Source organism: Oncorhynchus mykiss, chromosome 31, assembly GCF_013265735.2.
Source record: "Oncorhynchus mykiss isolate Arlee chromosome 31, USDA_OmykA_1.1, whole genome shotgun sequence".
Lineage (NCBI taxonomy): Eukaryota > Metazoa > Chordata > Actinopteri > Salmoniformes > Salmonidae > Oncorhynchus > Oncorhynchus mykiss.
In genome coordinates this window covers 30,033,295-30,057,961 of record NC_050571.1, presented here as the reverse complement: position 1 = coordinate 30,057,961, position 24,667 = coordinate 30,033,295, and the positions used below count along the sequence as shown (strand labels likewise).

General features: G+C 45.1%; 1 protein-coding gene across 10 annotated transcripts in view; it reads right to left on the bottom strand.

Annotated features, from left to right (window-relative positions):
• LOC110504964 (disks large homolog 3) overlaps positions 1 to 24,667 on the bottom strand; it is a 181,115-nt gene that overhangs the window by 11,242 nt on the left and 145,206 nt on the right. For 4 of the 10 annotated variants that reach the window (XM_036969790.1, XM_036969791.1, XM_036969793.1 and 1 more), the window contains 2 exons: positions 8,573 to 8,768; positions 7,815 to 7,917 (listed from right to left, as the gene is read on the bottom strand). In XM_036969790.1, the coding sequence (XP_036825685.1) occupies positions 7,815 to 7,917; positions 8,573 to 8,768 (299 nt within the window). Of the gene's footprint in view, positions 1 to 2,058; positions 2,262 to 3,150; positions 3,800 to 6,799; positions 7,182 to 7,814; positions 7,918 to 8,572; positions 8,769 to 12,628; positions 13,034 to 24,667 lie in introns of those variants that run through there. The other 6 variants (XM_036969794.1, XM_036969792.1, XM_036969795.1 and 3 more) reach the window with 5 other exon arrangements.

The window sequence follows — 24,667 nt, the reverse complement described above, 5'->3', positions numbered from 1 at the left end:
CTGTAGGTGTCATGGAGGGCAGGTAGTTTGCCCCTGGTGATGCGTTGTGCAGACCGCACCACCCCCTGGAGAGCCTTGCGGTTGAGGGCAGTGCAGTTGCCTTACCGGGCTGTGATAAAGCCCTACAGGATGCTCTCGATTGTGCATCTGTAAAAGTTTGAGGGTTTTAGGTGACAAGACAAATTTCTTCAGCCTCCTGAGGTTGAAGAGGCACTCTTGCGCCATCTTCACCAAGCTGTCTGTGTGAGTGGACCATTTCAGTTTGTGTACACCGAGGAACTTATCCCTTTCCACCTTCCCCACTGGTGTCCTGTAGTTGTGGATGGGGGGGCGGTATGCTGTTACATGAAGTCCGGAATCATCTCCTTTGTTTTGTTGACTTTGAGTGGGGTAGTTGTCATGACACCACACTCTCAAGCTTAATGATGAGTTTGGAGGGTACTATGGTGTTGAATGCTGAGCTGTAGTCAATGAACAGCATTCTTACATAGGTATTCCTCTAGTCCAGATGGTTTAGGGCAGTGTGCAGTGTGATGGCAATTGCATTGTGTGTGGACCTATTGGGGCAGTAAGCAAATTGGAGTGGGTCTAGGGTATCAGGTAGGGTGGATGTTATATGATTCTTGACTTGCCTCTCAAAGCACTTGATGATGATGACAGAAGTGAGTGCTACGGGGCGATAGTCATTTAGTTCAGTTACCTAGTTCAGTTACCTTCGCTTTATTGGGAACAGGAACAATGGTGGCCATCTTGAAGCATGTGGGGACAGTAGACTGGGATAGGGATTGATTGAATACATCCGTAAACACACCAGCCAACTGGTCTGCGCATGCTCTGAGGACGCGGCTAGGGATGCCGTCTGGGCTAGCAGCCTTGCGAGGGTTAACGCGTTTAAATGTTTTACTCACATCGGCCACGGAGAAGGAGAGCACACAGTCTTTGGTAACAGGCCGTGTCGGTGGCACTGTATGGCCTCAAAGTGCGCAAAGAAGTTGTTTAATTTGTCTGGGAGCAAGCTGTCTATGTCCACGACAGGGCTGGTTTTCTTTTTGCAATCCGTGATTGTCTGTAGACCCTGCCACATACGTCTCATGGTTGAGCCGGTGAATTGTGACTCTACTTTGTCGCTATACTGACGCTTTGCTTGTTTAATTGCCTTGGAGGGAATAACTACACTGTATTTTGTTATGTTTAAATTGTCACAGAGCGTACGACATCTCCAATGCACTTCCTAATAAACTCACTCACCGAGTCAGCGTATACGTCAATATTATTGTCTGAGGCTACCTGGAACATATCCCAGTCCATGTGGTCAAATTAATCTTGAAGCGTGGAATCCGATTGGTCAGACCAGGGTTGGATAGACCTAAGTACGGGCACTTCCTGTTTTAGTTTCTGGCTACAGGAGGGGAGCAACAAGATGGAGTAATGGTCAGATTTGCCAAATGGAGGGCGGTGGAGGGCCTTGTAGGCATCACACAAGTTAGAGTAGCAGTGGTCCAGTGTTTTGCTCGAGCGGGTACTACAAGCAATGTGCTGGTAGAATTTAGGTAGGATGGTTCTCAAATCAGCTGTTAAAATCCCCAGCTACAATAAATGCAGCCTCAGCATATATGGTTTCCAGTTCACATGGAGTCCAGTGAAGTTATTTCAGGGCTGTCGAGGGGGGGTATATACGGCTGTGACTATAATAAAAAATAATTATTGTGGGAGATAATGCGGTCAGCATTCGATTGTAAGGAATTCTAGGTCAGGTGAACAAAAGGACTTGAGTTCCTGTATGTAGGTTTGATTCCACCACAAGTTGTTAATCATGAGGCATACACCCCTGTCCTTCTTACCAGAGAGATGTTTGTTTCTGTTGGTGCGATGCGTGAAGAAACCGGGTGGCTGAACAGACTCTGACAACATATCCCGAGTAAGCCATGTTTCCGGAGAATGTTACAATCTCCGATGTCTCTCTGGAGGGCAACTTGTGCACACATTTTGTCCACCTTGTTGTCTAGAGACTGGACATTGGCGAGTAATATGCTGGGAAGCGGTGGATGGTATGCTCACCTTCTAAGTCTGACCAGGAGGCCGCTCCGTCTGCCTCTCCTGCGCCGACAACGTTGTTTTGAGTCAGCCTCTAGGATTAGATCCAATGTCCAGGGGAGGTCTGAACAAAATATCCGCTTCGGGACAGTCGTATTCCTGGTCGTAATGTTGGTAAGTTGACGTCGCTCTTATATCCAATAGTTCTTCCTGGCTGTATCTATGTAATAACACTTAAGATTTTCTGGGCTAACAATGTAAGAAATACATAAAAAAAAACAAATTACTGCATAGTTTCCTAAGGACTTGAAGCGAGGTGACAATCTTGCTTTATGAAGTGATGTGAAGTGAACCCAGTCGACTACTAGCATCTCCTGGCCATTGAATGTGTGGCTCAGCACTCGGGTGAGAGTGGTGGTTCAGTAGCGGCTCTTTTCAGCCTGATTAATTACCTCAGGACCAGATGGAGCTTCATCATGTCTCTTCCTCACACATCCACTAATATCTCCTGTCAGGCCATTGATTATGCAGATTAATTAAGTAGGTTCAACATGGAACTCAAACAAGATTTTTTCCAAAGGAAGCTAGCAACTCCAACACATTTGAAAGCCAGTCCAACCCGTTTGAATGGATGACCATTTGTCATGGTGTATAAATCCACTGCTTCCTGATACATGAATCCACCTAAGCCTCCTCATTAAACATGCACTCAACAAGATCAAAACCAGCAGACACTGATCGAAAAACAAGTACTCGTGATGAGAACCATGTAAACGTCAGAACCACAATGGTGTTAGTGGAGTGCCGCAACCAACGTTTGTATCTGGAGTCCTCACCACATGAGATAAGGCACGATAAAGCAAATACACGTGGAAGCAAAACATTGATTCCAACAGTATTGTGTCAGAGGTTCCACATTGGCATCTTGTCCAGTTTGTTACTGTCATTCATTCCATTGAGTGATAACCTACCACATACCATTGCCTCTGAAGTCACCACTATCGACAAACTAAGGGACATTTAGTACGTGTCAAGTTCAAATAGGTTATACTTTTAGAACAGAGTTGCTTGTTGTGCAATGAGTCTGACTCCCATCCCTGTAAGGGTTTCACTCACCTTAGAAATCAGTCGGCTGGATGAAAACACTTTCCAATATGAGAATGATCAGAAATCAATGTCCAGATACCGTGCACTGCAATATTCTAAAGGTAGCCTAACCTCAGAAACAACCTTTCCTCTAACGATGATTTAGGCTACTCCAGTTTCTCCATAAATAAACCCTGTCAGATGTGAAAAAAAGGTAATTCTCTCTGGCAGTAGGTCCCCAACCTCAACTCTACCCCCCCAGCCGAAACCCGAAGTAGAGAGGATTCAAAGCAAACAGAAACCACTCCCGAGGCATGATGTGTAGTCTCCGCCCTGCTCCCTCTCTCTGGCTGCGGCTTAACGATACAGGAGGATGGCACAGCAAGGTGAGGTAACCCGACACCACCACCTGCCCGCCTGCCTGTAACTAGGGGCAACGCCCGGGCACTATCAGGAGCCACAGAGCAGCCTATGCGGAAGCAGCCAGGCAGACTAGTCCACTTGGCTCTCAGACAAGGGAGGGGAGAAAAAGGAACACTGCCGTAAGCAAGGATATAAGAGGACAGGAGGGACAAGAAAAAAGACTGAAGAAGAGACCCAGACATTAGTGTCCTATTTCCAAGAATATCAACACACCACATCGTTAGTCAACGCTCCCCAGAGCAATAGAGAAGAGAGTGTAGTGGGTGGGGGTGGTGGGGCCCTCACTCCTAAAGGTCTGTAAGCAGCGCTATATCCATTGTCAGTCGTCCCTTCAGTCCTAACCACCAGAGAGAGAGACTGAGGGGCAGGACCACCCTGCAGCCCCCCTCCAGCTGCCAGGCTCCACAGGGAACACATGTAACAACAGAGGAAACAGCTGTAGTCTGCAGTCAGCCTGGCTTTCAGAGGGGATTGAAGCACCGCAACCTGATATGGAGCTGAGTCCATAACCATGTCCCAAACACCATAACCAAGTCAAAACAGAACAACGACAATCTTCAAATCTACACTACCAAAAAGCACAAACTCTTATCGGAATAAGTACGATAGGAGACTACATTTTGGAATGATCCCTAAGGAAGAAGTACAGGGAGACAAGAACAGAAACTGGGTCATTTCTGCATCTCGCCATCTCCTACTGCTTGTCCTTATTAGCTGTACTGTCTTTTATTTTTTTGTCGGGGGGGGTGCTGCCTGCTCCACTCTTGATCCTGTTATGAAACAGCCCGGGCATGTGTTTGTAATATAAGTTTACAGTGCTATGTTTCTATGTTCTCTGGGTTAGTCTAGGTTGGGACTACTTTTCCCAGTGCTATAACATGAACATGTAAACCTGGGCTACCCTCATCTGTGTAATGAGTTGCTGGGGTTGACATTTAGCCTTGTCTTGTTGCTGTGAAACCCCTCGCCGGGGCAGGGATAAGGTCTACTGTAATTCTACCCCCCCAGTGACAGAGGGGGGTGGGGGGGGGGCATGAGAGTACACTATGCACCTCTCCATTCCGCTCAATGAACTCAATGTTACGATTGAGAGTTAGAGTGACATTTGGTGGCAGTCCAGTAAGTATGAAAGGGTGCAGTCTCTACTCTCTGCTGTGAGTTCAGCTCATGTATTCTTCAGTGCTGGCCTTCCATCAGAGGTCTGTGGAGTGGACGGCCAGGCTCCTGCCCCTGAGAGAGAGAGAGGAGTCCAGGCAGTGAGCCCAGCATGAAGCAGCATTTACACTCCACTTACTCCTGACTGACTGTCCTCTACAACAGGCCGGGTCCCTCCTCTGAATAGACCCAGGCTAAGGACATGTCATGTCTGAGCTCAGGACGCCAGCTGAGTTATTGGCCACAGATCTTAGTGCACTCTTGACTCATCCGTCTAGGTCTGGTTAAATATTGCCAGCGCTAGACTTTAACAGACACTGATCAGATTGTCCTGAAGGACACAACAGTAGACAGGCACGATACTACAAAAGCCACTGTTGTATTGACTGGAGGCATTTTATAAAACAAGAGTTCACTCTGGCAAATACAACATTATTTCAAGATATTGTTTGACCCCTGTAGATCAAACATTTAACAGACTGGCAACATTTACTATTGTAGATGGGTGTCTTTTTACAGTAGATAATTAATGATGCTGTGCTTGGAGGCACATCAGCCTAGCGGGCCTGGGCCACTAGCCCAACTGGTTCTAGAGCCAGAATCCAACTCGGATTCAATGAGCTTTCCTGGCCTCTATTACCTGACCTTCCTTCCCACAGAAATGCCAGACCCGTGGAGAGTAATTAAACCATCCTTGATCCAGGTTGATGTTTGTGTTTTATTGGAGGTATCCGGAATATGGGAGAGAACAAGCTACAACTTAGACTCCTACATTCCTGTCATAGGTCTCAGCTCTCCTCTCAGCTTGGACTAAAGCTCATATCCTTTCAATTGTTGTTACAGCATGTGCATGCATACCAGATTCTACTTCTAAAGAATGTCATATTTACCTATGATCTGCCCTTTATGCTTTTGTTATTAGGCTGTGTTCGTCTTTGTTACCTGCATATGAGAATTGTTCTATGACAATGTATAAACTGCCTTCCTTTTGCTGGACCCCAGGCAGAGTAGCTTCTGCTTTGGCAGCAGCTAATGAGGATCCATAATAAATACAAATACATCCGAACTGCCAAAATGACAATATCAAATCCTTCTGACTCATTCATTGCTTTAGGCAGAAAAATGTGTAAACATTATGTCAACGTGACCGGATGAGACATGTAAATGGTCAAGCCTCACCCTGACATATCAATCAGGTGGTTGAAAATGTTTGTTTCCTGATGAGGTCACTTCCTGAAATGACAGGAAATGTCCACGCACCTGCTCCATTCTGGTCAGGGCTATAAGGATGCAGCGAATGTCAAAGTGAGGTCAAAAGTCGCATGTTACAGTCGCCTCCGGAGAACTTTTGCGTTTTAATTAACGCTAAACTAAGTGCTACGAGAAGCACTTCTGACATTAGCTGCACCCCATCTACTCAAAACCCTCCACTCTGACCACACCTCTGTGTCCACCTGTTTGTTATCTAATGAGGCATTTCTTATCGCTAAATCAATAAGAACACTGACAAGAGTAACGTTAGATTGCTAACAATCTACGTTGGACAGTAATTTACTAACTCGTTCACTATAATGCAACATTTATAGCTAACGTTACCTAGTTAATAAACCTTTAGAGACATTATATTAAGGTTGAATACTAACGTTAACACGCTAGTTAGCTAGATAACGTCAAATAATTTGACCAACGTTACCGTAGCTAGCTAATTTACCTAACTGCATTTGGTGGAAACTGTCGAGCTATGGGCACATAACTAATATAGCTAGTTAGCTACAAATACAATCTAGTTTATAGATAATTCCAAACGGATCTTAGCATTTGGTTCAACTAAGAAGAGTTTACCAAACGGCGCAAACAGGAGCTAATCCACGGCGCAGGTTTAGCTTGGAGGCAAGATAATACGTTGTGTTTGCCCCGTAACTGGGTTGTACAACAACAGAAACCCCTATAATGACAAGTTACTGTCGTTAACCGACCTCAAAAGCTTGAGTGCCGACACAAATGTTACAGTAAATGTTCCTGATTCCACTGTATTCTCTCCACCCTCTTTCCTGTAAATGGTAGCGCGCGGGACAACAATTGCTCCAGTTGATTTCCTCACCTCTGTTCAGTGCAATGCTGTGTTACTTCGCAGCCCGTGGTATCTGATCCTAACATCCAGCCGACTGTGAATTCATGCCCATCCCCCATGCACATTTGTGTGTAGCTGAAGAAGTTCAACAGTTCCTCCACCTTTCCTTTCTTCGCTTCTCCCTAGTATATCCTCGCGCACGCTCTGTAACTATGTTCGCGCCCCTCTGCCTGCCCTCACTCCAGTTTGTTTTGTTTCCGTTTTCCTTCCCTAGTACAGTGACCGCCGAGACGGATACACTGTACACGGAGGATTGGACTCGAAACAGTGGAAAGAAGGACACCAGCCAGTCCTTCGGTTGCCCGCCGTGCAGTTGGCTCTACACTTCAGCCTGGCTGTACAGCGAATGTGTCAATGTAAGCGGAGCCCCTGAACATGAATTCCGGCACAATCAGCCAATCACAAGACGCTCTGTAGCCTACTGTCCTCATTTGCGAACCAGACTATCTTCAAGATAACTAAGACAGACCAGGTAAGGGCTTGCATGTACCCAGACGAAGACAGCTTGGCTATCCAAACGTTGGTTCTAAAATGATTTCATCTGAGCTCCTAGAATCTGAGGCTCTCCTTTTCTTGTTCAATGTGTGCATGTAGCCTAGCCTACACCACTGCAGTAGTTTAAACATTTGGGATATTTACATGTCACATGGTTCTGAAAGATTGGTTTTGCTTTATTGTAAATATTTACATTAGTAGGTCTACACTTCAAAGTAAGAAATACAAATACTGTAGAGGCTGGTTCGCTTAACTAGATCACCTGTGTACCCCTCATCTAGTGCAGTCCCCTGTAAGACTGAGATGATTATTCAGCACATCTGTTACACAACATAAAGATCAAGATAAAGAATGAGTGGTTTGTGCAGTTGCTCAGCAGCCCCCTTACTACACACAAACATACCTTTAGTTGCTTTGGATGACAGCAACTAAAATGTAAAGTGTGTGGGGTAGGTAGGTTTGGGTTGAGAGAGAGCAGAGAAACTCCTACCTTCTGGTCGGTACTGGGCGATGATGGTGACCGTCTGGCCGGCCCTCTTCAGCGCTGCAGCTGCCTGCTCGTGGGTGGCATTCCGCAGGTTCACCCCATTCACCTGAGATACACAGCAGAGGGCAGAACCTCAACCATGGAGCCTTGATTGACAAGTCAATGGACCAACCAGCACTGTTCCTCACAGAGCTATTGAGCCAACAAAGGAATAAGACTACCTGGCACTGACATAAGGATGTGGAGGAGAGCCTCATCCTGTTTATCCTCTCCTGGATCACCAGCTGGATGATTAGTTTTCAATCAGTGGAGGTATGACCGTGGCATGATGAACAGTTTTGTGACTAGAGAAAATGGCTGATTCACAATCCCATGAGGACCATTGAGCAGATGTGCCCTCCAGAAAGGTACTTATTTGTCATCATGGGGGGCCTTGCATTAGCTATAAGATATTTTTGGTTTAAATGAGAGCTGTGACCTTGACTGGAAGATGGTCCAATGGTCTCTTTGGTTTACTTTGATTCCATGCTGCCCAACTTATCATGTTTATCCTGTTACCACTTTGGGTCTACTCCTCTCTCCATTGTTATTGTCTATTGTTAAGGCAAGTCTTCGATGGTAAATCTTTAGTGCTAAAACACCTTAAATGCACTAATGCTGTATACGGTATGCAACTTGCTATACATTTTAAAGCAATGTGTAAACCCTGCCACAGGTTGGCTGGCTGGTTAGTTAGTTGCCAGGACCGGTAAGCCACTGACCGAGAGGATGCGGTCTCCCCTTCTGAGCTCTCCGCTCAGGTCTGCTGGTCCTCCGGCCAGGATGAAGGAGACAAAAATGCCCTCTCCATCCTCGCCGCCCACGATGTTGAAGCCCAGCCCCGTGGAGCCCTTGTGCAGCAGCACTTTCCGCGGCTCCCTGCCAAACAGAGCAACAGCGTCAGGGCGCGGGCCGGGACTGGGAGAACAGGAGAGAGGCAGAGACAGACAGAAAGAGGGAGAGAAGTGTTTAGTTTATTAATTCGACCGTAAAAATAAGAAAAAAAGAACACAAAACTTGATGCACATCATGGAGGATAACACACAGTCTGGGACTTATTTACAATGTGGTCCTCTTGAGACAAGATGGCTAGGCAAGATCGGACACGGATGAACACAATATGACAGCGAGATAATAAAACATACAAACAAAGAAGAGCATCTATCTCATCATTGCAGTTACATCGTAGGGTACATTCATATGGGCACAGAAGACAAAACTATTTTTTACTTTATTTTTAATGCTGCCCAGAGAGGATGTTATTTTTATGGGCAGCGGCAACTCATTTCACTCGGAGGCCCCAATATACAAGAAAGTACCTTTCCCAGCATTACTCCTGAACCTGTAGAAGCACACATAAGCAACACCTGATCTGGTGCTGTGATTGTGTGCATCTCTAACATGGGGAAAGTAGTCATTCAGATATCTGGGAACAGAACCATAAATCCTCCTGTAAACCAGACCTATGTCTAATCTGGGACAACCTCATTAAACCAGACCCAGTCTAATCTGGGACACCCTCATTAAATCAGACCCAGTCTAATCTGGGACACCCTCATTAAACCAGACCCAATCTAATCTAGGACACCATGATTAAACCAGACCCAATCTCATCTGGGACACCCTCATTAAAACAGACCCAGTCTAATCTGGGACACCCTCATTAAACCAGACCCAGTCTAATCTGGGACACCCTTATTAAACCAGACCCAATCTAATCTGTGACACCCTGATTAAACCAGACCCAATCTCATCTGGGACACCCTCATTAAACCAGACCCAGTCTAATCTGAGACACCTTCATTAAATCAGACCCAGTCTCATCTGGGACACCCTGATTAAACCAGACCCAGTCTAATCTGGGACACCCTAATTAAACCAGACCCAGTCTAATCTGGGACACCCTTATTAAACCAGACCCAATCTAATCTGGGACACCCTGATTAAACCAGACCCAGTCTAATCTGGAACACCTTCATTAAACCAGACCCAGTCTAATCTGGGACCCTCATTAAACCAGACCCAGTCTAATCGGGAACACCCTCATTAAACCAGATCCAATCTAATCTGGGACGCCGTGATTAAACCAGACCCAGTCTAATATGGGACACCCTAGCCTGAACAGGCAGCCAGTTGATTCCTGAAAGCAGCCTCTGCCTATGTGAGTACATGGACTCACCTTAAATACTACCCTGATCAGTTTATCCTGGGCTATCTGGAACTTCCCCTTCAGAAGCTTAGATAAGCCTCCAAACCAGGAAGTGCTAGCAATGTCTAAATGGTATGGAATAAGGACAGTGTCTAGCACTCTCATGGAGTCCTTATCAAGAAGCTTGGACATTTTAGCCAGATACTTGGTCCTGGCATTAACCTTCCCTAGCACTTTAGTGGCTATGGTCACAACCCCCAAGTCTCCATTAAGGATGCACCCCAGGTAGCTAACAGAGGTTTTAGTGGTAGTAGGTTTTAGTAGTGGAAAGTGAGGGAGAGAATGAGAAGAGAGAAAGAGGGGGAGAGAGTGGGAAAGAGGGAAGGAAGAGAGAAAGATAGAAGGGGAGACAGAGGTAGTTTAGGAACAGCCCACACCAACATCTGTTTATACATGGCGCCAACTTGTATTCTGGAAAAGGTGACATGTCTCTCATTTTGAAGTAAATGTTTCAAAGTAAATCATTTCATAAACCTTTGCAGGAAAGAAAATCCTAGCATATAAATGAGTAATAAACATCATTCCACAAACGGAACCAAAAAATGTGAAAAAGGAAATGAAATACTTAGACTGCACTCTCACGGGTTGACCTACACTGGCAATAGGCATGTAAGAAAAACATGTGGTGATTATGATCAGACTTCACCTCGAACAATGCTTTGAGTTTCAAGGGACAACTGGGCCCACCAAGACAGGCTGTCTTTGCATGAACAATTTGCCCCCTCGGGCACTGTTCCGTCTCACGCTCATGTGCTCACACACACACAATGAGCAGCCCCACGCTTGACTGCTCCTGCTGCAGCTCTGTTTTAGCTTTAGCCGCTGTGAGTCATCATCAGGCAGGCTGAATTCCAGACAGTGTCGGACTGAGGATCTTGAAGAGGCTAAACCACTGCTAGGGACCATCAAAAACCTTCTTGAGAACATGCCTCGGACATAAGGCAAAGACACACTTTGCAGAGGCTCTGGAAGCTTACACAGACACACACACACACAGTCGCCCCTCTCAGCAGAGCCCTCCCCATGGTTCCCATTAGTGGTCTTCACTCCCAGTACTCAGCCTGCGGTCCACAATAACAATTCCTACTCAATCCCTAATGGCTTTGCTCTAAGTTGCTGAAGAGACTATTTTTACATCAATGGGGGCCAAGACTGCATACAGTATATACTTTCCTAGCATTAGTCTTAGGGCCTGAAAACAATCCTGATTGTTCCAGTAAAACATGTGAAGAGGCATGGTAAGTTTTAAATGGTTTCACAAATGTTGATTAACATTAATAAAAGGTACTTAGACTGAAGAGCAATGATTGAATGGTACTTACATAAATACCTCACATTGATCTAAAACCCATATCAGCACATTCTGGATTGTTACAAGAGGGTTGGAACCAAAATTATTTTCTAATTGTTTGTTTCGAACAGAAACCCTTATTTTTTATGTTCCATTCCAGTGTTCCAACCAGAAAATAAAGTTCTGAACTAGTTCGAACCCCCAAAAAAGTAATGGTTCCTTTGCATTATTTTTTAACCTGGGAAATCTACATCTTTACAAAATAGCTCATTAATTTACTTGACCCATTAGTACAGATAGAGAAGCTTGCTATGGAACGTGTAAGCTACAGTAGTTGTTTGCATGTTTGATTGGTCAGATAAGTAAAGGTGCGAGATGTGACTGAAATTTCACTGATGGGGAGGAAGCGAGAGAGAGGGGTAGACATGCAGGGGGCTTGGCTTGAAGCGCTGAACATAATGACATGATTTGAAATGCGTTTAGGCTATTACTAGTATTGTAACTTCACCAAATTACAGAATTATATACTAGACATTAGGAATATTTCAGGGAACAAAAAATAACATTATTAACCAGTTCTGTTCCAGAACACTAGAGATCACTTTAGTTTCCGGTTCCGTTTCTGTTCCTCCCCCAAAAATGCTGTTATTTTTCGGTTTTTAGTTCTGTTCCCTGAACCGGTTACTACCCCTGGTTACAATACCCTCCAAATATAATGCATTTCCTCTATTGAGAGTCCCTTAATTTAAGTTCATGCCCATGGCCTCAACCTAGAACATACTGTATGACTAAAGCCTATTTGGCAGTGAAAGCCTGATGAACAATAGTGGCAGTGCAGTAGGTCTGGGTCTGAATAAGGCAGTCTTTTTCAAATGACTGCATTAGGTTTGTTCCCACATGGGAGGGTGAGTCAGAGATTCATTAAACCCATACTGACCACATACACACACTCCTCTCTCGGTCATCCATCCACAATTCTGCTTAGCAGTGGCTCTTTTCTATATATCTTTCTAAAGGATGAATACCTTTTTGAAAAACGACATAACACTTACATACACAATTGAGTAACAGACATGAGTATAGCACATGAGAAATTATCTTTAAAATACTTCATAAAATAGCATCAAGCAGCAAAACAAGTGGACCGTTGTTACCCCCCCCCCCCCCCCCCAAAAAAAAAGCGGACAAGTAAGTATTTGATCATCCAGAGGAGCTCTATGTGCTAATTCTGAAAAGACCCTCCCATTCCAACTCAGACACCCGCATCACCATGGTTACCTGAGGTTCCTATGTTTGCTCCTGATTGACAGTCGCTTCCTCAGCCGCTCGGGGTGAGCTCTCACAAACGACATGGAGGAGGAGATGTTCACCGTGAACATGGTGGCTACTGACTGTGGCACATTATTACTCAAACCCCAGGCATTATTACATTAACTCCAGGGAGAAGTTAGCTATCCCTCTAACACCGCTCTCTATCTCTCCCTTGCTGGTGAGAGGAGCTCTGGTTGAGTCTCGCTGTGTACCGACGGAATCGCAGGCTGTTGTGTGATGGGAAACAGCTCCACTTTGGCCTGTCAAAATCTACATCTCATCATCAGCAACAGGACAAGACTTAACCCTCACCCGCCCACACAGAGCAGACCAGAGACATCTCTAAAGAACAGAACCACATCCTACAGGAAACATCCAGGGTAGGTTCCCCCATGCCAAGCTTCCTCCTCACATCGCCCAGGCTTCCCTTGAGTGGCTCAGAGGGCTGTGTGTCACAGCAAAAGGTGACGGGAGTGGGATGTTGTCGGGAGGACCTCCAGACTACATGCTGTCCCTCATCGCTTATCTGACGGTGGTGTCCTGGGCCAGCCCACCCAGACGCAGCAACAGCACACCAGCATTCCTGTCCATCAGCCCAGCGCTCTGGAGATTAGGCAGACAGTCTCCCAGCAGCTCCCTGCTAATTTGTGATAGAATAAACAAGCTGAGGAAGTCGTGAACTTAACTTACAAACTTCTGACATCACATCCTCAAAGAACTGATGACAGTCAGGACCCGGAAATAACATAGAGGCCCAAAGTTGTCTTTCAGTAAAACAGCAGGATACAACTCAGGAGAAAATGTGAATAACCAAAGTGACAAGGAGCTTTGCTAAAGTTATTTGAGTGTTGGTGATCTCTAAGTAAAGGTGTGAGTTTGTTTTGTGTGCCAGCACACGTGTGTATGGAATGTGTATGGAACGTGTGTATGGAATCCTGAACGTGTGTATGGAATCCATACACGTGTGTATGGAATCCTGATAACAGAAAAAAAGGCATAGGCAGTGAATTCCAAAGGTTATGAACACAGGGATCAAGCACTCCCTCCCTATCATATGACCTCCTCCCCCCTCGTCTTGTCATCCACGGCAGGAATGTAAACAGTTATGGTGCTGTAAAACCTTTACTCTCTATGCCTGTCTATGGGCCTCTCTCTCCTGTTCACCCTGTCTTTCTCTCCTTCTCTTTCATTGTCTCTCTCTCTTTGCCTCACTCACTCTCTATATATATCACTGCCCCAGCCATCCTCTTCCCCTCAATGTTTTGGCTGAGGCTGTGAGGCTGAGGCAGCTCAGTCCTAATGCTCTGAATGGAGATGTGGGGTTCAGCAGGTCGTGCCTCCCCAGTGCTGTGCTGCTCTGCTGCTCTGCTCTGGCAGTCTCCCTCTCCTCAGCCCAGTAATTGGCTCTGTTTGGCTGATTAATAGTGGACACTGTGGACCGCCATTTTCCATGAACACAGAGAGACCAAGTCTCAGTGGAAAACATTAGCTCCCTCTCTTTCTCTCTGGCAGGATCACAAGCCTGTTGCGTGCAGGGCTGGCGTGTACAGATGTAAGAAAGACTGCTCTCTCGTCCCTCTTTTAGTTCTCCCCTTCACATTCTCCAGTGAATTGTACCTCTACTTCCTCCCACTCTCTCTTTCTATTTCATTCGAATTCAGAGGTGTTCAAATTTCTTCAGCGGGGACCCCCTTTTTTCCGCCAGAATTTCTGGGTACCCCATTTTTCCCCAAGGAATTTCTTGCGACCCCACCCCAAATCTAATGACACAAGTTTAAATCTGTACACTTAGATTGTTAACGACAACAAATACATCTCAATTAATAGCATTTTCATCTCTTAAAAAAAAACAATAAATATATTTACTCAATATCGTTGTATCTTTCAAATTATCTTTCTCAAAAACTTTTATATTGTCCTATACAATAATCTGTACTCTTAATTTTTTGTTCCCAAATAAATAAATAAAAACATTTTGGCAACCCCACTGCAGTAGTGGGGCCGCGTCCCTGAATTTGAATACCACTGTTCTAATTTGACATGGAAAAGAACGTCCTCACTGCTTAGGCAACAGACGGTTAAATATATTTCAAGCCTCTCAGAGCAGCTAAGAATAAACCAGACGCAATGAATGATTAACAGTTTAGACTCACTCTGGAGTACAACTGAACAATTTTAATTTTTTTATTTACAAGGAACAATGATGACTTTTTTCTAACCTTCCAGCTGTCTCTGTCCAGACTCACTCTTATCTGTGCTATGAATGGTTTCCAGTGGCCATTGAAGACCCTGCTGCTAATGTGTATAAATCCTTGTGATCCTCTCTAAAAGCTTATCGGGTCAAAGGTTGATCAGAATCCCAAGTGAAGAACAATGTCAAGTCACTGATTAGCTCACCTGCTGCAGGCTCTGTGGATTCCTGTTGTGTTTACAGTAGCTAGTCTCTGGGAAAACAGTCCTGGCCCATAGCATTCTGATAGTGCCCAGTTACACAGTTCAGGTGGCAGTATTGGTCAGCTGAGACAAACACACACGAGCTGTTCACGAGGTCTCATGTAAAAAATATATTGTATCTCAACGAGGATTAATTCACCTGGATTAATAAAGCTCACATAGCCTATAGCAGGGCTCCAACCCTGTTCCTGGAGCGCTACCGTCCTGTAGGTTTTCACTCCAACCCTAATCTAGCACACCTGATTCTAATAATTAGCTTTTTGGCAGACTGAATCAGGTTAGTTACTACTGGGGTTGTAGTGAAAATCTACAGGAGGGTAGCTCTCCAGGAACAGGGTTGGAGAGCCCTTGCCTACAGAAACCAAAGTGATACAGTCATGGCCAAAAGTTTTGAGAATGACACAAATATACATTTTCACAAAGTCTGCTGCCTCAGTGTCTTTAGATATTTTTGTCAGATATTACTATGGAATACTGAAGTATAATTACAAGCATTTCACAAGTGTCAAAGGCTTTAATTGACAATTACATGAAGTTGATGCAAAGAGTCAATATTTGCAGTGTTGACCCTTCTTTTTCAAGACCTCTGCAATCCACCCTGGCATGCTGCCAATTAACTTCTGGGCCACATCCTGACTGATGGCAGCCCATTCTTGCATAATCAATGCTTGGAGTTTGTCAGAATTTGTGGGTTTTAGTTTGTCCACCCGCCTCTTGAGGATTGACCACAAGTTCTCAATGGGATTAAGGTCTGGGGAGCTTCCTGGCCATGGACCCAAAATATCGATGTTTTGTTCCCCGAGCCACTTAGTTATCACTTTTGCCTTATGGCAAGGTGCTCCATCATGCTGGAAAAGGCATTGTTCGTCACCAAACTATTCCTGGATGGTTGAGAGAAGTTGCTCTCAGAGGATGTGTTGGTGCCATTCTTTATTGATGGCTGTGATCTTAGGCAAAATTGTGAGTGAGCCCACTCCCTTGGCTGAGAAGCAACCCCACACATGAATGGTCTCAGGATGCTTTACTGTTGGCATGACACAGGACTGATGTGTCATGCCAACAGGACTGGACTGACAGGACTGACCTTGTCTTCTCCGGACAAGCTTTTTTCCGGATTCCCCAAACAATCGGAAAGGAGATTCATCAGAGTAAATCACTTTACCCCAGTCCTCAGCAGTCCAATCCCTGTACCTTTTGCAGAATATCAGTCTGTCCCTGATGTTTTTCCTGGAGAGAAGTGGCTTCTTTGCTGCCCTTCTTGACACCAGGCCATCCTCCAAGATCAATGATTCCAAGAACCACCCTCCTTTTGAAGCATCCAGTCTGTTATTTGAACTCAATCAGCATGACAGAGTGATCTCCAGCCTTGTCCTTGTCAACACTCACACCTGTGTTAAAGAGAGAATTACTGACATGATGTCAGCTGGTCCTTTTGTGGCAGGGCTGAAATGCAGTGGAAATGTTTTTTGGGTATTCAGTTCATTTGCATGGAAAAGAGGGACTTTGCAATTAATTGCAATTCATCTGATCACTCTTCATAACATTCTGGAGTATATTCAAATTGCCATCATACAAACGGAGGCAGCAGACTTTTTGAAAATTAATATTTGTGTCATTGGCCACGACTGTATATTAAGATTTCTGCGTATGATTCCAGTGAGCTAGTAGTGTCATATGGAGAGGGGAATGGGTCTGTGAGGTGACTGTCTGTAGCACCACTGAGGGCGACGCATTGCGGCGCGGATGGGCACAGGGCCGACGATACCGGCCCTCTCTCTCTGACTCACCCTGACACCAGTGGAGGCTGATGAGGTGAGGACTGTCACACCCTGACCTTAGAGAGACTTTTTTATTCTCTATTTGGTTAGGTCAGGGTGTGACTTGGGTGGGCAAATCTATGTTTCTATTTCTTTGTTGGTCTAGTATGGTTCCCAATCAGAGGCAGCTGTGTATCGTTGTCTCTGATTGGGGATCATACTTAGGCAGCCCTTTTTCCCACCTTAGATTGTGGGATCTTGTTATTGTGTAGCTGCCTGTGAGCAGCCCATAACGTCACGTTATGTTTTCTTCTGTTTTGTTTGATGAGTTTCATATTTATTAAACGTGGAGCCTTGGTCCAATCATTCAAACGAGCATGACAGAAGATCCCACCACCAAGTGACCAAGCAGCGTGCCCAGGAGTGGAGGACATCCTGGACCTGGGAGGAGGTAATGGCAGGGGACAAGACCCTACCATGGAAGCAGGCGGAGGCGACAAGAGAGAGAGAGGAACGGCGACAAGACCAGGATTCAAGGAAACGACGGAAGCCCGAGAGGCAGCCTCCAAATTTTTGGGGGTGGCACACGGGGTGGCGAGCGGAGCAAAGGTGGGAACAAGACCCAACTCCCCGTAATTACAATGAGGAGTTGGTCACGGTTCAGATACCATGTTTTCCGGTTCTGCGCACCGTGCCTCCAGTGCGCACCCTTAGCCCATTGCGTTCTGTGCCTGCTTTCCGTACTTGCCGTGCTAAGGTGAGCATCTGTCCAGGACGGGTTGTGCCAGCTCAGCGGTCCTGGCCTCCAGTGCATCTCCTCGGCCCAGGATATCCTTCGCCAGATCTACGCACGGTATCCCCAGTTCGTCAGCACAACCCAGTGCGGCCTGTGCCAGCTCCCTGCACTTGCCGCGCTACAGGGGGGTATTAAGCCAGGACGCGTTGTGCCAGCTCTACGCTCCAGACCTCCAGTGCGCCTCCACGGTCTAGGATATCCTGTGCCAGCTCTACGCAGGGTATCTCCAGTGTGCCTGCACAGCCCAGTGCGTCCTGTGTCAGTGCCCCGCACTTGCCGGGCTAAAGTGGGTATCGAGCCAGGACGGGTTGTGCCAGCTCTACACTTCAGGCCTCCAGTGTGCCTCCAGAGCCCGGTACGTCCTGTGCCTGCCTCACGCACCAGGCCTTCAGTGCGCCTTCAGAGCCCGGTACGCCCTGTGCCTGCCCCACGCATCAGGCCTCCAGCGAGGGCTCCCAGTCAGGAGCCTCCAGCGAGGGTCCCCAGTCCTGACCCTAGAGAGACTTTTTTTATTCTCTATTTGGTTAGGTCAGGGTGTGACTTGGGTGGGCAAATCTATGTTTCTATTTCTTTGTTGGCCTAGTATGGTTCCCAATCTGTTTTGTTTGGTGAGTTTCATATTTATTAAGCATGTGGAATTCTACGCACGCTGCACCTTGGTCCAATCATTCAAACGAGCGTGACAAGGACGGCTCATAATAATGGCTGGGTTTGATGTATTTGATACGATTCCACTTATTCTGCTCCAGCCATTATCACGAGCCCGCCCTCCCCAATTAAGGTGCCACCAACCTTCTGTGCCGCCACTTTACACAAGAATTCTCAAACTTCAACAAACCCAGAGAATATACAGTGCCTTGCGAAAGTATTCGCCCCCCTTGAACTTTGCGACCTTTTGCCACATTTCAGGCTTCAAACATAAAGATATAAAACTGTATTTTTTTGTGAAGAATCAACAACAAGTGGGACACAATCATGAAGTGGAACGACATTTATTGGATATTTCAAACTTTTTTAACAAATCAAAAACTGAAAAATTGGGCGTGCAAAATTATTCAGCCCCTTTACTTTCAGTGCAGCAAACTCTCTCCAGAAGTTCAGTGAGGATCTCTGAATGATCCAATGTTGACCTAAATGACTAATGATGATAAATACAATCCACCTGTGTGTAATCAAGTCTCCGTATAAATGCACCTGCACTGTGATAGTCTCAGAGGTCCGTTAAAAGCGCAGAGAGCATCATGAAGAACAAGGAACACACCAGGCAGGTCCGAGATACTGTTGTGAAGAAGTTTAAAGCCGGATTTGGATACAAAAATATTTCCCAAGCTTTAAACATCCCAAGGAGCACTGTGCAAGCGATAATACTGAAATGGAAGGAGTATCAGACCACTGCAAATCTACCAAGACCTGGCCGTCCCTCTAAACTTTCAGCTCATACAAGGAGAAGACTGATCAGAGATGCAGCCAAGAGGCCCATGATCACTCTGGATGAACTGCAGAGATCTACAGCTGAGGTGGGAGACTCTGTCCATAGGACAACAATCAGTCGTATATTGCACAAATCTGGCCTTTATGGAAGAGTGGCAAGAAGAAAGCCATTTCTTAAAGATATCCATAAAAAGTGTTGTTTAAAGTTTGCCACAAGCCACCTGGGAGACACACCAAACATGTGGAAGAAGGTGCTCTGGTCAGATGAAACCAAAATTGAACTTTTTGGCAACAATGCAAAACGTTATGTTTGGCGTAAAAGCAACACAGCTGAACACACCATCTCCACTGTCAAACATGGTGGTGGCAGCATCATGGTTTGGGCCTGCTTTTCTTCAGCAGGGACAGGGAAGATGGTTAAAATTGATGGGAAGATGGATGGAGCCAAATACAGGACCATTCTGGAAGAAAACCTGATGGAGTCTGCAAAAGACCTGAGACTGGGACGGAGATTTGTCTTCCAACAAGACAATGATCCAAAACATAAAGCAAAATCTACAATGGAATGGTTCAAAAATAAACATATCCAGGTGTTAGAATGGCCAAGTCAAAGTCCAGACCTGAATCCAATCGAGAATCTGAGGAAAGAACTGAAAACTGCTGTTCACAAATGCTCTCCATCCAACCTCACTGAGCTCGAGCTGTTTTGCAAGGAGGAATGGGAAAAAATTTCAGTCTCTCGATGTGCAAAACTGATAGAGACATACCCCAAGCGACTTACAGCTGTAATCGCAGCAAAAGGTGGCACTACAAAGTATTAACTTAAGGGGGCTGAATAATTTTGCACGCCCAATTTTTCAGTTTTTGATTTGTTAAAAAAGTTTGAAATATCCAATAAATGTCGTTCCACTTCATGATTGTGTCCCACTTGTTGTTGATTCTTCACAAAAAAATACAGTTATATCTTTATGTTTGAAGCCTGAAATGTGGCAAAAGGTCGCAAAGTTCAAGGGGGCTGAATACTTTCGCAAGGCACTGTAACCCTATGGAAATACTCCTGGGCTGCAGAGAGGTCTCTCTCCTATCTGACAGCAGGGAATCTGGATTGATCTGGACGTTGATCTACTCTGACTGGACTGGAAGTCTGTTGGCATGATGTCTTCCATGACAACGTCCCTCTATTTAGGTTTGAAGCAGACGTGACATACTGCAGAGACCCTGGAAAACAGAGCAGGTCCATGGATGCGTTTGTAGACCATGTGTGTTGATTTATGTGTTGTCTGGGTGGGTATGCATGTATAAGTTGCATCGTGAGGGAGCCTGCAGTAACGTGTGTGTCTATGAGTCAGCATATTATGAGGGAATGTCTGAGTAGATCAGTGTGTTTGATTGGTGCTGGCAGCGTGGGCTGCCTGTGTGAGGGGTGGAGGTGGGTGGTGGACCTGGGTGCCATGGCCTGGTTTTCCCAGAGTGCAGATGAATCATGACAGCTGCAGGAATGTCCGGCGTCTGCCGCTCCTCATTTGCTGCCCCGTGCCGGATCAGCCTCTCATTTCCCAGTACATTTATGGTAAGACCACGGCCCAGTGTTTATATTTACATAAGGACAGCAGCAGGCAAAACATTCCTGTGCTGCAGAGCTGCGTGTGTGTGTGTGTGTGTGTGTGTGTGTGTGTGTGTGTGATGACAGCCTCCAGTTACTCCTCCTCCCAATACTGTGTTCACTTTACCCCCACAGTCTACCTACAGCAAGACCTCACAAATACAGTGGCATGCACCCAGCAGCATAAAGGCCTCCATGATGACATTGTGATTGATAAGGGAAGTGCAGACAGTGGAGTGGACATGCAACATTAATATACACTGAGTGTACAAAACATTAAGGATACCCGCTCCTTCATTTATATTTGAGTCATTTAGCAGATGCTCTTATCCATAGTGACTTACAGTAGTGAGTGCATACATTTTACATACTTTTTTGTACTGGTCCCCAATGGGAATCGAACCCACAACCCTGGCGCTGTAACCGAGCCACGCGGGACACCCCAGTATATTTCCATGACATAGCCTGACCAGGTGAATCCAGGTGATAGCTATGATCCCTTATTGATGTCACTTGTTAAATCCACTTTAATCGGTGTAGATCAGGGGAGGAGACAGGTAAAAAAAAATGATTTTTAAGCCTTGAGACCATTGAGACATTGATTGTGTATGTATGCTAGTCAGAGGGTGAATGGGCAAGACAAAATATTTAAGTGCCTTTGAACAGGGTATGGTAGTAGGTGCCAGGAGCACCGTTTGTGTAACGAACTGCAACACGGCTGGGTTTTTCACTCTCAACAGTATCCCGTGTGTATCAAAAATGGTCCACCACCCAAAGGACATCCAGCCAACTTGACAACTGTGGGAAGCACTGGAGTCAACATGGGCCAGCATCCCTGTGGAACGCTTTCGACACCTTGTAGAGTCCATGCCCCGACGAATTGAGGCTGTTCTGAGGACAAAAGAGGGTGAAACTCAAATATTAGAAAGGTGTTCCTAATGTTTTGTACACTCAGTGTATGACAACACATAAAACAAATCAACTAAAGAGACACAGAGACAGGTAGATGACTTAAAATACACAATCATAAAGCACACAGGCACAAACTAAAATTCTATCCATATATCCACTGTAGAGGTTTTCAGTAGGGCAGCTAGGACAATGACAGTGGCTTGGCTGGGGACTCAGCTCTGGGTTAAACTCAGCTCCTGACAGATGGGATTGAGCAGCATGTGGGAGCGAGCGGCTCTGTCAGTCATACTCCTGTGGAGACGTGTGTCTCCGTGAAGGGCAGGTAGGACTCTCTCATCTTTAACTCTCAGTTAGCCGACTCTGCCTCGACCTCGCCTCAGGACTGGAGGGATGTTACTGTATCTAATTCATATACATGATCAGTTTGATGACTCATTAAATGTATTTAACACTATTAGCACATAGTATTTTCACTCTTAATTAACGTGAAATGGTATTTATGAACATTTACAATAATTGAATGGAGGTTAGAATGGAAGTCTCCCCTCTAAACAAAACAATCAATCAAATGTATTTATAATACCTTTTAACATCAGCAGAGTGCTTATACAGAAACCCCAAAGAGCAAGCGTTGCAGATGTAAAAGCACGGTGGTTAGGAAAACCTCCCTAGAAGAGTAGGAACCTAGGAAGAAACCCAAAGAGAATCCATGCTCTGAGGGGTGGCCAGTCTTCTTCTAGCTGTGCCCGGTGGAGATTAACATGGCCATTAAGGCCAGACCGTTCTTCAAGATATTCAAACATTCATAGATGACCAGCAGGGTCAAATAATAATCACAGTGGTTCTAGATGGTTCAACAGGTCAGCACCTCAGGAGTAAATGTCAGTTGGCTTTTCATAGCTGAGCATTCAGAGGTCGAGAGAGAGAGAGAGAGAAAGAATTTACCAAAAAACAGAGCAAACTAGAATGCTATTTTGCCCTAAACAGAGAGTACTTAGTGTCAGAATACCTGACCACAGTGACTGATGCAAAATTAAGGAAATCTTTGACTATGTACTCAGTGAGCATAGCCTTGCTAGTCAGAAAGGTCGCAGATGGCAGACCTGGCTCTCAAGAGAAGACATGCTATGTGCACACTGCCCACAAAATGAGGTGGAAACTGAGCTGCCAAATGTATGACCATATTAGAGACACATATTTCCCTCAGATTACACAGACCCACAAAGAATTCAAAAACAAATCTAATTTTGATAAACTCCCATATCTATTGGGTGAAATACGAGTGTGCCATCACAGCAGCAAGATTTGTGACCTGTTGCCAGAAGAAAAGGGCAAGCAGTGAAGAACAAAAACCATTGTAAATACAACCTATATTTATGTTTATTTATTTTCCCTTTTGTACTTGAACTATTTGCACATCATTACAATACTGTATAAATACATAATGACATTTGAAATGTCTTTATTCTTTTGGAACTTTTGTGAGTGTAATGTTTACTGTACATTTTTTATGTTTATTTCACTTTTGTTTATTATCTATTTCACTTGCTTTGGCAATGTACAGTGCCTTGTAAAAGTATTCATCCCCCTTGGCGTTTTTCCAATTTTGTTGCATTACAACCTGTAATTTAAATTGATTTTTATTTAGATTTAATGTAATGGACATACAGAAAATAGTCCAAATTGTTGAAGTGAAATTTAAAAAAATACCTGTTTAAAACAAACAAAACAAAAATACGGAAAAGTGGCGCGTGCATATTTATTCACACACTTTGTTATGAAGCCCCTAAATAAGATCTGGTGCAACCAATTACCTTCAGAAGTCACACAATTAGTTAAATAAAGCCCACCTGTGTGCAATCTAAGTATCAACTGATCTGTCACATGATCTCAGTATATACCTGTTCTGAATGGCTCCAGAGTCTGCAACACCACTAAGCAAGGGGCACCACCAAGCAAGCAGCACCATGAAGACCATGGAGCTCTCCAAACAGGTCAGGGACAAAGTTGTGGAGAAGTACAGATCAGGGTTGGGTTATAAAAAAATCGGAAACTTTGAACATCCCACGGAGCACCATTAAATCCATTATTAAAAAATGGAAAGAATATGGCACCACAACAAACCTGCCAAGAGAGGGCCGCCCACCAAAACTCACGGACCAGGCAAGGAGGGAATTAATCAGAGAGGCAACAAAGAGACCAAAGATAACCCTGAAGGAGCTGCAAAGCTCCACAGCGGAGATTGGAGTATCTGTCTATAGGACCAATTTAAGCCGTCCACTCCACAGAGCTGAGCTTTACGGAAGAGTGTCCAGAAAAAAGCCATTGCTTAAAGAAAAGAATAAGCAAACACGTTTGGTGTTCACGAAAAGGCATGTGGAAGACTCCCTAAACATAAGGAAGAAGGTACTCTGGTCAGATGAGACTAAAATGTAGCTTTTTGGCCATCAAGGACAACGTTATGTCTGGTGCAAATCTAACACCTCTAATCACCCCGAGAACAGCATCCCCACATTAAAGTATGGTGGTGGCAGCATCATGTTGTGGGGATGTTTTTCATTGGCAGGGACTGTGAAACTGGTCAGAATTTAAGGAATAATGGATGGCGCTAAATGCAGGGACATTTTTGAGGGAAACCTGTTTCAGTCTTCCAGAGATTAGAGACTGGGACGGAGGTTCACCTTCCAACAGGACAATGACCTAAGCATACTGCTAGAGCAACACTTGAGTGGTTTAAGGGGAAACATTTAAATGCCTTGGAATGGCCTTGTCAAAGCCCAGACCTCAATCCAATTGAGAATCTGTGGTATGACTTAAAGATTGCCGTACACCAGCAGAACCCTTCCAACTTGAAGGAGCTGGGGCAGTTTTGCCTTGAAGAATGGGCAAAAGTCCTAATGGCTTGATGTGCCAAGCTTATAGAGACATACTCCAAGAGACTTTCAGCTGTAATTGCTGCAAAAGGTGTCTCTACAAAGTATTGACTTTGGGGGGTGAATAGTTATGCACGCTCAAGTTTTCAGTTTTTTTGTCTTATTTCTTGTTTGTTTCAC